Source organism: Dendrobates tinctorius, unplaced genomic scaffold (assembly GCF_039654945.1).
Source record: "Dendrobates tinctorius isolate UK_male_01 unplaced genomic scaffold, ASM3965494v1 ptg000017l, whole genome shotgun sequence".
NCBI classification, from domain to species: Eukaryota; Metazoa; Chordata; class Amphibia; order Anura; family Dendrobatidae; genus Dendrobates; species Dendrobates tinctorius.
The window spans coordinates 6,414,464-6,428,413 of NW_027361685.1; the positions used below are offsets into that span (position 1 = coordinate 6,414,464).

General features: G+C 45.7%; 1 protein-coding gene across 1 annotated transcript in view; it reads right to left on the bottom strand.

Moving 5' to 3' along the window:
• Positions 1-2,150: 2,150 nt before the first annotated feature.
• LOC141082264 (uncharacterized) overlaps positions 2,151-13,950 on the bottom strand; it is a 51,728-nt gene continuing 39,928 nt past the window's right edge. Inside the window, exons 4-5 of the mRNA XM_073566203.1 lie at positions 13,756-13,846; positions 2,151-7,692 (exon numbers count right to left, since the gene is read on the bottom strand). Coding sequence (XP_073422304.1) covers positions 5,495-7,692; positions 13,756-13,846 — 2,289 coding nt within the window. The 3' untranslated portion in view covers positions 2,151-5,494. The remainder of the gene's footprint in view (positions 7,693-13,755; positions 13,847-13,950) is intronic.

The following is a 13,950-nucleotide window of genomic DNA, read 5'->3' on the forward strand; positions in this document are numbered from 1 at the left end:
TCCTAAATCACACCCAGTACAGTGCACAGATGTGGCACCAAATTTCCCCTTGCTTCCCCCCGCATCCCAACTATCCAACTGTTCAACTGCCTGTACGGAACCACAGATGGGTGAGTATGAAGAGCTCTTCACACATTCTATGCAGTTTTCATCAGAAGTGTACTCAAAAGCTTCGCAGAGTCAGGAGGAAGGAAATCTGCACCGATGCCCAAAATTTTTTTAGCTGGATCCGGGGCAGGGCAAAATAGGGTCCGAACAGCATCCTGACCCTCATCAGCAGATGTTAACCCCAGGGGGGCATGGTCCTGATGAGACTCATATCTGAGGTTCATGTGGACTGTACTGTGCTGTCAGGGCAAGAAGAGGAGGAGGGTGACTCCACTGGCGAGGAATGTGATAACACAGAGGATGATGATGATGATGATAAGGTGTTAGATCCCAGTTGGTGTGAACAAAGAGATACACAGGTGAGTAGGTCATCTGAGGAGGAAAAAGAGGAGGTTAGGTTGCGCTGTATGTCACAGACACATAGTGACACGGGTGAGTAGGTCATCTGAGGAGGAAGAAGAGGTGGTTAGGTTGCGCTGTATGTTGCAGACACGTAGTGAGGCAGCCACGACGAGCGATGCATCCTCAGCCACAACTGTGCCTCTGACCAGCAGCGTCTGCGGGTCTGCAGTTCACAGAGGTGGCAAGGGCACTGCAAATTATGAGCCAACTCACGTAATCTGCCAACTTTGCAAAAAACATTGAGCCGAGGTAAAAAGTGCAATAATTTGGCTACTACATGTATGAACTTTCACATGCGCAATCAACATAAGGGCTCTAAACGTGAACCAGGAAATTATAGGCCAGTAAGTCTAACCTCCACTGTTGGTAAAATATTTGAGGGGTTTCTGAGGGATGTTATTCTGGATTATCTCAATGAGAATAACTGTTTAACTCCACATCAGCATGGGTTTATGAGGAATCGCTCCTGTCAAACCAATCTAATCAGTTTTTATGAAGTAAGCTATAGGCTGGACGTGGTATATCTTGATTTTCCAAAGCGTTTGATACCGTGCCACACAAGAGGTTGGTACACAAAATGAGAATGCTGGGTCTGGGGGAGAATGTGTGTAAATGTGTAACTGGCTTAGTGATAGAAAGCAGAGGGTGGTTATAAATGGTATATTCTCTAACTGGGTCGCTGTGACCAGTGGGGTACCGCAGGGGTCGGTGTTGGGACCTATGCTAATCAACATATTTATTAACGATCTGGTAGAAGGTTTACACAGTAAAATATCGATATTTGCAGATGATACAAAACTATGTAAAGCAGTCAATACAAGAGAAGATAGTATTCTGCTACAGATGGATCTGGATAGGTTGGAAATCTGGGCCAAAAGGTGGCAGATGCGGTTTAACAATGATAAATGTAAGGTTGCTGTGCATTACCATTGTGTGAACAGCGCCACATACAAGTCTTCATTGTGCATTAATATACCAAGCATCCGTCCCTCCATACATTGGTAGTTTGTGAGCGGTTGTCTCATCGGTATTCTTGCACCTGTGTTGCCCCCATCCTAACTATATGGGCTCACTCACCCTGATAGTGCGTTTGTTTGGAGGTCTGGGCAGGTCAGCATCTCTGCCTTTTTGCTGTGGTTTTGAACATTTGACATTTTCCTGAATTTTTATATCTACACGATTTACACAAATTATATTTTCTTGTCTTAACTCTATACTATTTAACATTAGAAGCTGTGTATTTCTGTAATTATCTGTATGTATACATGATTAATTACCTCTTCTGTCTCTGTAAAAACAATCCATTTTAACCCCTTTCTGACATCGGGTGTAAATGTACGCTGATGTCGGTCTACTTCCTTTGATGTGGGCCCTGCCGCTTTTCTCGCTCATGATGGGCCATAAGTGGTCAGCGCTCATAGCAAGTGACCAACTCTGCTACATACAGGTGATCTGATCATTGCATGTATGTAGCAGCGCTGATCGGGTTATAGCAGCTTCTAGCCTCCAATTGAGACTATAGAAGCATGCCTGTGGAGACATGGGGTGGTCAGCGGGCGCCCCAGTCCTCTGGCCGAAACCACATGGATCAGGGATCATCCCATTGAACGCTACTCAGACAACACACGGTGAGGGTAAAACAGTGTGGCAATGCTTTATTGAACCACAAAACAGGCAGATAACACATAGAACAGTCCCAGCAAAATACCCAACAGAGTGCACATTACAGAGTCTTATCCTTCCGCTGATTCGCTCCCAGGATCGCTACCCCACCTGTGGCACGCACAGAGAGGAGGTAATGACAAGCGTAGGAAGATGACAGTCCATACAAGGTAAAAGGCCAGTTGATCCGAGGATGACAACCTGGCTTCTCCAAACTTATCTATGGTTTAGCGATGATCAATGGAGCAGATCTGTATTCTTCCAACCAAGGCTGAAAATCCCTAGGTTGTTTCCTATAGAATGATAAATCCGTGTCCCTCGTAATGGAGCCATGATGTAAAATGGCTGCTGTCCTGTCTCTGGTCCTTTTGAGATGTATAGATGTCTTGGCAGAATCTCTATGGCTGTTTCTCTCAGTCTCTTTATACAGAGGCATGTAACCTATTTTTAGACTTAACAAGTGTCCCTCATTCAGTATTTACATAAAGGGTAAGAATGGAGATGAGATTATTATAGCATTACTTGATTATTTAAACTATTTGCATAGTTTTTCCCTCTGCTTTAGAAGTCAACAAACTAGCTCCATAACACAATGCATAATTAGCATATCAGCAAAGATCACTAGTGATCAAGGATAAGCGCACAATAAAAGTCAATATTACCGGCTTACACAAAGAAAAGTCTGCTTTCTTGACCAACCAGAAATCAACTCAACACTTAATTTTGAAATTATTCACACAATTGGATACTCCAAAAAATTATTTTTGACTCCAAAATATGGTATAAGAATTGTTTTATTATTTATTAAACAACATATTAAAAATATATATTAATACATTAATGAAAAAGGGAAGGTACATCTAAAATGAGGAACTAACAGAAGCAATAGGTTTATCCACAAAAACCACCATAATTCAATATTAATGATATTAACATATGCTCCTAGACCAATATGGTGCAATGCAAGCAATCATATAGATTTGTAACAGCCTAAGGCTAAAGCGGCTATAATTACTATGGACTTCAGTGCAATACTCAGAAAGCTACCAGTTAAGCCCTCTTGACCGCCACTTAGTGCACTAAAAAGAGGATTAGACGCTGATCTTATAAACACATGTATAAGGCTGCCAAACCGACATGCCACAATTAGTACTAATGTAACAGCATACTATCCTCCCCAATCGAGCACCAGCCTTAAGCACAGTGTCCTAAAATAAGCATACCTAATGGTGTGTGGAATCCCCCGGGCATTCCTCTGCCCCGACGCGCGTTTCGCTACCGCTTCATCGGGAGGCGCGGTCATGATGGGGGTGTGCTAGTTTAAATAGTCAAGATCTCTATCATGATTGGAGGAATGATGTGGGCTACAGCGCATGTCCAAATTCTTCGATATCACCCAGGGCTAAACGCCCAATCATCATTTCAGATCATTACGGCGCATGCGTCAGTTTACCGTCCCTGCTCTCAAACAGGGGAGGTATCCGGCGATCAATTAAGATGACGCGGACCTCACCTAAGAGCACTAAGGAACGCCTTCTACCTCTCCAGCTAGGATCCGAACCACGCATGCGCACCACTAAGATGATGATAGATGGACAAGTTTTCCCTGAGTGGTACATATTGGACCGTCTGAAAACTGAGTTTAGTCTAGGACAATTTGTCTGCAATTCTATTTACCGTATATACTTGTGTATAAGCCGACCCAAGTGTAAGCTGACCCCCTAGTTTTGCCATAAAAAAGTGGGAAAACTTATTGACTCACGTATAAGCCTAGGGTGGAAAATGCAGTAGCTACTGGTAAATTTCAAAAATAAAAATAGATACCAATAAAAGTAAAATTAATTGAGACATTAGTAGGCTAAATGTTTTTGAATATCCATATTGAATCAGGAGCCCCATATAATGCTCCATCCAGTTCATGATGCTCCATACAAAATACGCCCCATATAATGCTGCAAAAAGGTTAATAAAGGCCCCATAAGATGCTCCATAGAATAATATGCCCCATATGCTGCTCCATAAAAGTTATGGCCCCATAAAATGCCCCATAGATTATGCCCCATATGCTGCTCTATAAAGGTTATGGCCCCATAAGATGCTACATAAAGGTTGTGGCCCAATATGCTGCTCCATAGATTATGCCCCATAAGATGCTTTATAGATTATGCCCCATATGCTGCCCAATAAGATGCTCCATAGAATACGCCCCATAAGATGCTCCATAGAATATGCCCCATATGCTGCCCCATAAGATGCTCCATAGATTATGTCCCCATATGCTGCCCCATAAGATGCTCCATAGAATAGGCCCCATATGCTGCCGCTGCTGCAAATAAAAAAAAGACATACTCACCTCTCGTCGCTGGGGGCCAGGTGCTGGTGTGCTGAGCACGCAGGGACACTGGCAAACTATGGGGAACATGTGCCGGTGTCACCGCTGGCTCAGGACCCGGCACCTGAGATGTTCACCTGTCCCCGTTCCAATGCTGCTCGCTGCTGTCTGCCGAGTACTCTGTCAGTGGCGTTGAGGCAGCAGAGGGAGCGCAATAGCTATGACATCACGCCCTCTGCTGCCTGAACGTCACTGACAGAGGACTCGGCTGACAGCGTCAAGCAGCGTTGGAACGGGGACAGGTGAATGTAGCATATACTTACTCCCTTGTGGCGCGGTCTCTGCAGCCCCGTTCTCCCATGACTGCCTTCAGCAGTCACGTGGTACCGCTCATTAAAGTCATGAATATGTGCATATTCATGACTTTAATGAGCGGTACCACGTGACCGCTGATGGAAGGCGTCTGAGAGCGTGGGACAAGCAGGGGGGCTGCAGAGACACGCCAGGGGGGTCAGTATGATCTGACACCACCCGCTCCCCCTTCTCCGCTGACCCCCTGGCGTATATGACTCATGTATAAGCCGAAAGGGGGACTTTCAGCCCCAAAAAATGGGCTGAAAATCTCGGCTTTTACGCAAATATATACAGTAACAGCAGTTACAATACCAAACTAGACAACCAAACAAGAGACAACCCATTTAAGAAGATTCAATTTTCGCTAAAACTATTCCAACACTAAGAACATAAAAAAGGCTTCTCCCCTAAGTGACACCTCTGATGTTTATTAACAGTTGATTTCCAAGTAAAATATTTCCCACATTAAGAAAAGGAAAAAGGCTTCTCCTCTGTATGACTGCTCTGATGTCTAACAAGAAGCGCTTTCCGGTTAAAATATTTCCCACATTCTGAATATGGAAAAGGTTTCTCCCCCATGCGAGTTCTTTGGTGCCTAACTAATTCTGATTTGTTGACAAAATATTTCCCACATTCTCAACAGGAAAAAGGCTTCTCCCCTGTGTGAATTCTCTGGTGATTAACCAATTGTGATTTCCGGTTAAAACATTTCCCACATTCTGAACAGGAAAAAGGCTTCTCTCCTGTGTGAGTTCTATGGTGACTAATAAGATGCTCTTTCTTGTTAAAACATTTCCCACACTCTGAACAGGAAAAAGGCTTCTCCCCCGTGTGAGTTCTATGATGGTTAACCAATTGTGATTTCTGGTTAAAATATTTCCCACATTCTGAACAGGAAAAAGGCTTCTCTCCTGTGTGGATTCTCTGGTGCTTAACACAATCTGATTTATTGTTAAAACATTTCCCACATTCTGAACAGGAAAAAGGCTTCTCCCCTGTGTGAGTTCTCTGGTGACAAATAAGATGCTCTTTCTTGTTAAAACATTTCTCACATTCTGTACAGGAAAAAGGCTTCTCCCCCGTGTGAGTTCTATGATGATTAACCAATTGTGATTTTTGGTTAAAACATTTCCCACATTCTGAACAGGAAAAAGGCTTTTCCCCTGTGTGAGCTCCATGGTGATTAACCAATTGTGATTTCTGGTTAAAACATTTCCCACATTCTGAACAGGAAAAAGGCTTCTCTCCTGTGTGGATTCTCTGGTGCTTAACACAATCTGATTTATTGTTAAACCATTTCCCACATTCTGAACAGGAAAAAGGCTTCTCCCCTGTGTGGATTCTCTGGTGCTTAACACAATCTGATTTATTGTTAAAACATTTTCCACATTCTGAACAGGAAAAAGGCTTCTCCCCTGTGTGAGTTCTCTGGTGACAAATAAGATGCTCTTTCTTGTTAAAACATTTCCCACATTCTGTACAGGAAAAAGGCTTCTCCCCCGTGTGAGTTCTATGATGATTAACCAATTGTGATTTTTGGTTAAAACATTTCCCACATTCTGAACATGAAAAAGGCTTCTCCCCTGTGTGAGTTCCATGGTGATTAACCAATTGTGATTTTCGGTTAAAACATTTCCCACATTCTGAACAGGAAAAAGGCTTTTCCCCTGTGTGAGTTCCATGGTGATTAACCAATTGTGATTTCTGGTTAAAACATTTCCCACATTCTGAACAGGAAAAAGGCTTCTCCCCTGTGTGGATTCTCTGGTGCTTAACACAATCTGATTTATTGTTAAAACATTTCCCACATTCTGAACAGGAAAAAGGCTTCTCCCCTGTGTGAGTTCTCTGGTGACTAATAAGATGCTCTTTCTTGTTAAAACATTTCCCACATTCTGAACAGGAAAAAGGCTTTTCCCCTGTGTGAGTTTTTTGGTGCCTAACCAATTCTGATTTATTGATAAAACATTTCCCACATTCTGAACAGGAAAAAGGCTTCTCCCCTGTGTGAGTTCTCTTGTGACTAATAAGATTCTCTTTCTTGTTAAAACATTTCCCACATTCTGAACAGGAAAAAGGCTTCTCCCCTGTGTGAGTTTTTTGGTGCCTAACCAATTCTGATTTATTGATAAAACATTTCCCACATTCTGAACAGGAAAAAGGCTTCTCCCCTGTGTGAGTTCTTTGGTGCCTAACCAATTCTGATTTATTGATAAAACATTTCCCACATTCTGAACAGGAAAAAGGCTTCTCCCCCGTGTGACTGCTCTGATGTCTAACAAGAATCGCTTTCTGGCTAAAACATTTCCCACATTCTGAACAGGAAAAAGGCTTCTCCCCTGTGTGAGTTCTTTGGTGCCTAACCAATTCTGATTTATTGATAAAACATTTCCCACATTCTGAACAGGAAAAAGGCTTCTCCCCTGTGTGAGTTCTATGGTGATTAACCAATTGTGATTTCCATTTAAAGCATTTCCCACATTCTGAACAAGAAAAAGGCTTCTCCCCTGTGTGAGTTCTATGGTGAGTAACAAGCAGTGATTTGTGTGCAAAACATTTCCCACATTCTGAACAGGAAAAACGCTTCTTTGTTTTAGGAGCAGTTTGTTTTTCAATGCCTCTTTTGTGACTTCGATTTTCCTTAGTAGTCAGTAATGATTCAGAAGATGGGACCTGTTTCATAGGATCAGATGACAGATCTTTGCTGTGAATGGATGATGATATATCTGGAGTAACAGCAATCACTTCAGTTGTATCTTGTAGGATCTCAAGATCATCAGATTTAAAAATTGAAGATGTCAGCTGTCCCTCTGATCTCCTGGTACAGTCATCTGCTAAGATAAAAAAAACAATTTTTTTTAATAAAATATCCTTGAGTTTTATGCTTTTGAACATTTCTACTTAAACTGTCCATAAAAATGGCATCTCCTATTCGGTGTGCTGGGGAGTTCTGTAACGCGGCTCCCCCTTTTCAGCGACGCGATCGGCATACACTGTCTGATCCTTAACGGATCGGCTTGGGGATGACCAAAGTCTATGGGGTTGGTACAAGTTCCGTTTGTCGACTTAGTCCATCGGCATTACCATTTTGTTTGCCGGGTCTGTAGTGGATGGTGAAGTCTAGAGATTGTAGGGCTAAACTCCACCGCAACAATCTGGCGTTGTCTCCAGAGACCCGACTAAGCCACACTAGGGGTCCGTTAGGAGGGAAAACTGTCGTCCATACAAATATGGTTGTAACTTCTTGAGTGCCCATACTACTGTTAGGCACTCCTTCTCGATGGCCGCATAGCTTACTTCGTGGGGCAACAGTCTCCGCCTCAGGTAAGCTACCGGGTGGTCTTGACCGTCCGGCCTGACTTGGCTCAGCACTGCCCCCAATCCAAACATAGAAGCGTCTGTGTGAACAAGGAAACGTTTAGTTGGATCGGGTGTGGCCAATACCGGGGTATTTGTGAGGGCGTCCTTTAGCTGGCGGAAGGCTTCCTCACACTCGGGGGTCCAGGTTACCTGGCGGGGGAGGTTCTTATGGGTCAGATCAGTGAGGGGCTTGGCTACGCTGCTGCAATTGGGGACAAATTTCCTATAATACCCGGCGGTCCCTAGAAACACCATGACATAGGTTTTAGTGCGTGGGGTGGGCCATTTGGCTATGGCCTCAATCTTGGCTGGTTCTGGTCGCTGTTTCCCACTTCCCACCCAATGTCCTAAATACTGAACCTCTGCTTTACCCACGTGATACCGGCCTTGTGGATCCTGTCCAATACTGTCTCTAGGAGATTTAGATTCTCATCCCATGTCACTCTGTAGATGGCGATGTCATCCAGGTAGGCACAAGCATAGTCCTGGAGACCATCCAGAAGCCGGTCAGCCAGCCTCTGGAAGGTTGCGTGGCATTCTTCATCCCGAATGGCATAACTCGAAACTAGAATAAGCCGAACGGGGTGACAAATGCAGACTTGGGAATAGCGTCAGGACTTAGGGGGATCTGCCAATAGCCTTTGCATAGATCGATGGTGGTCAAACACTTTGCCCCGCCAGCCGGTCTAACAACTCATCCACACACGGCATGGGATACGCATCAGTCACCGTTTTCTCATTTAGCTTGCGATAGTCTACACAAAACCGGGTAGTCCCATCCTTCTTGGGCACTAACACTACGGCGGATGCCCAGGGACTGACTCTTCAATGACCCCTAAACGCAACATCTCTTGTATCTCGTTGCATCCCTTCTCGTACAGACTCAGGGACGCGGAAGGGGGGTTGTCTCAGGGGGGTCTGATCCTGGGTCTCAACCTTGTGTTGTGCCAGGCGGGTGTACCCCAGTCTCTCTGAAAACATCTTCTGTCGCTGCCTCAACAACGTCTCCACCTGCTGTCTCTCCCGGGACCCTAGGTTTTCTCCCATGTATACTTGGTCCCATGTTTTAGACCGAGTCCTCTCCCCTAAGACATCAGGCAAGGGGGAGTCCTGCTAAATCCTCTGCCTCGGGTGCACAGATGGCCACTACCTCTTCAGGGCGCTCCCGGTAGGGCTTCAACATATTCACGTGGAACATGCGGATAACCCTGGGGTCGTCTCAATCGGCGACATTGTAGGTGGTGTCGGCTATTTTCCCCACTACCTGGTAGGGCCCCTGCCATGCAGCTTTGAACTTGTTCTGCCTAGATGGTTCTAATACCAGGACCTTCTGTCCTATCTCAAAGATGCATTCTCTGGCCCTCCAATCGTACCATACGCGCTGGCGCCGTTGGGCCGCCTGCATGTTCCCACGTACAGCCTGAGTCAGCTCCTGTAGGCGGTCCCGGAATTCCAACACATAGGGCACAATAGGTATCCCTTCTATGGTTCCCTCCCCTTCCCAGTGTTCTCGCACTAAGTCTAGGGGTCCCCTTACCCACCTGCTGTATAACAGTTCGAACGGGGAGAACCCTGTGGATTCTTGGGGCACCTCCCGATAGGCAAACAGGAGGTGTGGCAAGAATTTCTCCCAGTTTCTGTAGGTCCTGGTAAAAGTCCCAATGAGTTGTTTTAATGTTCCGTTAAAACGTTCACACAACCCATTGGTTTGCGGGTGGTACGGGGCGCTTCTAATGGACTTTACGCCGCACAGCTTCCACAGTTGGTTGGTCACCTCTGCTGTAACTGGGTACCCTGGTCGTAGATAACTTCCCGGGGAAATCCAACCTGTGAGAAAACCTGGAGCATGGCAGCTGCCACTGTCTCTGCCAGTATGTTAGGTAATGCAACCGCCTCTGGATACCATGTGGCATAACCTACCACTGTCAATATATACTTTTTCCCTGATGGACTGGGTTTGGCTAACGGCCCTATCAGATCGACCGCTACTCAGCTAAATGGCTCCTCCACAATGGGGAGGGAGTGTAGTTTGGCTTTGCAGTGATCTCCCCTCTTGCCAATGCGCTGGCAACTGTCACAGGTCTGGCAGTACTGACGAACATCATAGGTTACCCCCGGCCAAAAGAAGTTTTGTGTCAGACGATGCCTGGTGCGACTGACGCCGAGGCGCCCGGCCAAGGGTATGTCATGAGAGATTCGCAGTAGCTCCTGCCTATACTTCTTGGGAACTACTAGCTGTCGTTTTATAGTGGGGCTCGTCCTTGTGTGGCGCTGCTCTGTAACCCGGTAGAGGAGTCCCTGATGCCATACAAACTGTTCCCCTTCCTGTGCCTTCCCACGATACCCCTGTAATGAGGAATCCTCAAGTACCTCCCTTTTAAACTCAGCTGGGGTGGCCCAAGAAATGTGTCTGGCTATGGGGGCACACTGCTGCTCAAAGTCCTGCAGAAAGGCATCAATGTCTTCCTCTGCCTCCCCCAACTGTCGGAAGGCATTATACTGGATTTTTTTGTGGCTTACTGCTGACGGTACCTGGGCAGAGGTTAGAGCTCTCCTGCTCGCTGACTCTCCTCTCTCCGCTCTGCCATCTCCATCTTGGCTAGCTCTATCTTGGCTGGCTCTACTTTGGTCCGCTCTGCCATCTCCATTTTGGCAAGCTCTATCCTGGTCCGCTCGGCCATCTTTTCCTTCAGACCAATACGCACAACAGCCATCACCTCTCGTACGATCTCTACTGCAGGGTTTGGGCCATAGAACGCCAGTCTGCTCTTTACCTCCCTCTGGAATTCAGTCTCTTCCACATTCACATTGGGGGGTGCTGCACTGTCGTGTTTCATGATGGCTGCTATCAAATCCGCTTTTGTTTTGTTGCTGGCGATTAATCCTCAAGCTTCCACCAGGTCTTTTAATGTATTCCTCTTTAACTTCTGGTAGTTGTTTTCCATTCAGTCCTTTACTCCTATAGACGGGTTGTCACATCCCACTGCTGCAACCAGTGTAACGGGGTCTTCTGTGCTGTAATACCTCTTACATTATCACCCCGTTTCTCAGGAGGTTCACTCTGGTTTTCCTCACTTCTGAATGAAGGACGCTGGTTCAAAAGGCTTTGTAACATGGGAACATATAAAAGATCACTGCTACTCCATGTATTTCCAGTGTGACAACATTTTACTCATCGGTCTCAGAATATATATACATACAGAGGGCAGGACAACCAATGTGTGTCGTGCCAGTAGATAACAGGCTCCAATTAAGACGCCAGACGTACATTACAATAGCCGTGGGATTTACAAAGGTGGGGGGAGGTCAGAAGTGGGATGTCTTGTTTACCTCTGCCCCGGGGGTCACAGCCAGTTGGTTGCTGCTTTAAGGGCATACATCTCCTATTCGGTGTGCTGGGGGGTTCTGTAACACCCACTATTATTACCCACAATGCCCATCATTGCCAGCCTTATGCCTCCATGACTGCTTTACAATCTTCCACACAGAACCACGTTTTTGAACTGTTTTGACATTCAAGCATTTGGATTATTTAGTGACAGACACATTTGAGTAGAGCTGACTTAACAATTTCCGGGGGTAGGTGGGGGGAGGTCTCCAGAGACACAAGCTGGGCACAATATATTGGGCACTACAATGACATTTTTGCTGTGAAACTTCTACTATGAGTTTCTAGAAATCATCCATGTAGGGAAAATGGTCACTATATCCATAGATGAATTCCCAGAGGGGTGTCATTTCCAAAAAGGGGTCACTTCAGGGGGGGATTCTGTTGTTCTGGCACTTAGTGGCTCTCCAAAGTCCCACAACAGCAGAATCCCCCTGAAGTGACCCCATTTTGGAAATGACACCCCTCTGGGAATTGGAAATTACACCTTCTGTGAATTCATCTATGGGTGTAGTGACCATTTACCCATCTACCTATTTTCCAATGTAAAATCTGGGGTTAAAACAACATTTTAGTGGTAAAAATGTACCATATTTTTCAGACAATAAGACGCACTTTTTCCCAAAAATTTTTTGGGGCAAATGTGGGTGCGTCTTATAGTAGGAATATACTTACAAATGCTGCATGGAGGGCTCCGCCGGCATCTTGTCAAAGCCTGAAGACCCCCGCAGTTCCATTGCTGTAATGCAATGGTCTCGGGAAAAATGGCCACTGTAGGCGGCGCATGCTCAGATTCAGATCTTGTCCCGAGATCTTGTTGCCGAGATCTGAAACTGAGCATGCACCGCCCCCAGCTGCTATTTTTCCAGAGGCCACCGCATACAGCTGCTATTTTCCCGGAGGCCACCGCACAGCAGCAATGGAGCTTCAGGAGCCTCCAGCTTTGACAAAATGGCAGAGGTGCCCCCTACGCAGCAAAGAGCGCCACCTCCCCAGCACAGAGCGCTGTGACCACTCTTGCACCTGTACTGATTCCCCAGGTAAGCTGAATTCGGACTGTAAGTCGGACCCCCATTTGGCACATTTTTTCCCCTATTTTCCTTTTGAAAATTTGGGGTGCGTCTTAGGCTACTTTCAGACTAGCGTTCTGAGGAGCAGAGCAGGGCTGCCGCTAAGCTCCTCCCCTGGCCGCGCCTCCTCCGGTCAGCTCCTCCTATGGGCGCATGATGCTGCATGCAACTAGCGTACCCTACATTTAGCGTTGGGTACGCTGTCCATGTGCAGATATGATTTTGCTGGCGATTGTGCCCTTTTGGCTCTGCGCCGAGCACACAAAAACTCACTGTGTTGCTTTTTTTTATTTCCACGGTTCTACGTTATAAACTTCTGTGAAGCACCTGTGGGTTCAAGGTGCTCAATACACATCTGGATAAGTTCCCTAAGGGGGTCTAGTTTCCAAAATGGGGTCACTTGTTGGGGGTTTCCACTGTTTAGGCACATGAGGGGCTCTCCAAAAGCGACATGGCCACCGCTAATTATTCCAGCACATTTTGCCTTCCCTTCCGAGCCCTGCCATGTGCCCAAACAGTAGATTTCCCCCACAATATTATAGGCATTATCAACAATAACATCAACGCTATTATATGCATTATGTAATAATGGGGGGCAGGTCAGTGAGGGATCAGGGACCTGTCATAAGCCAATACAGATGAATATGTAATCAGAGCACCACATAAAGCCCCGCCCACAGCCCCGCCCCAGAGCACGAGAATCTCATTAACTGAAAACTACAAATACAGATTAAACAACAGTAAACCAGAGTTGCATTCATTTATGGTGGACCATTGGAGCTACTATGGATCCTGACCAGAAGATTAGAGAAAATAATATTGCTCCCCATTTCAGGAGAGATTGTGCAGTAATCTGAATTCCTTAGGATCAGAAACAATGTAATTGGTTGTAAGTTCTATAGAAAAGGGCTTTCAATGCCCAAAGTCATTTGAACAGTTTTGGGTGGAGAAGAATGTTGTGGTCTAGAGGCAAAATGGTGATCATGGTAATATGGCCGGACTACATCACCGATAAAGCAGCCACAGCCGGTGACTGAGAGGAATCTGTGACTTCTCTGCATTCAGTGGTTACTACTCACCTGGGTAGTCATATGTGGGAATCTTCTCTTTACACCACTCATCACCCCTCACATATGTCTCTGTAGTATTAATATGGGTCAGATCTTCACCCTGAAACAAATATTGTAAAAGTCACCGACAGATGGAGAAGTCCCATCTATGATCAGCTCTAATCCTGCCATCTCCACCGTTCTCATTACACAAATGTGGCGCCC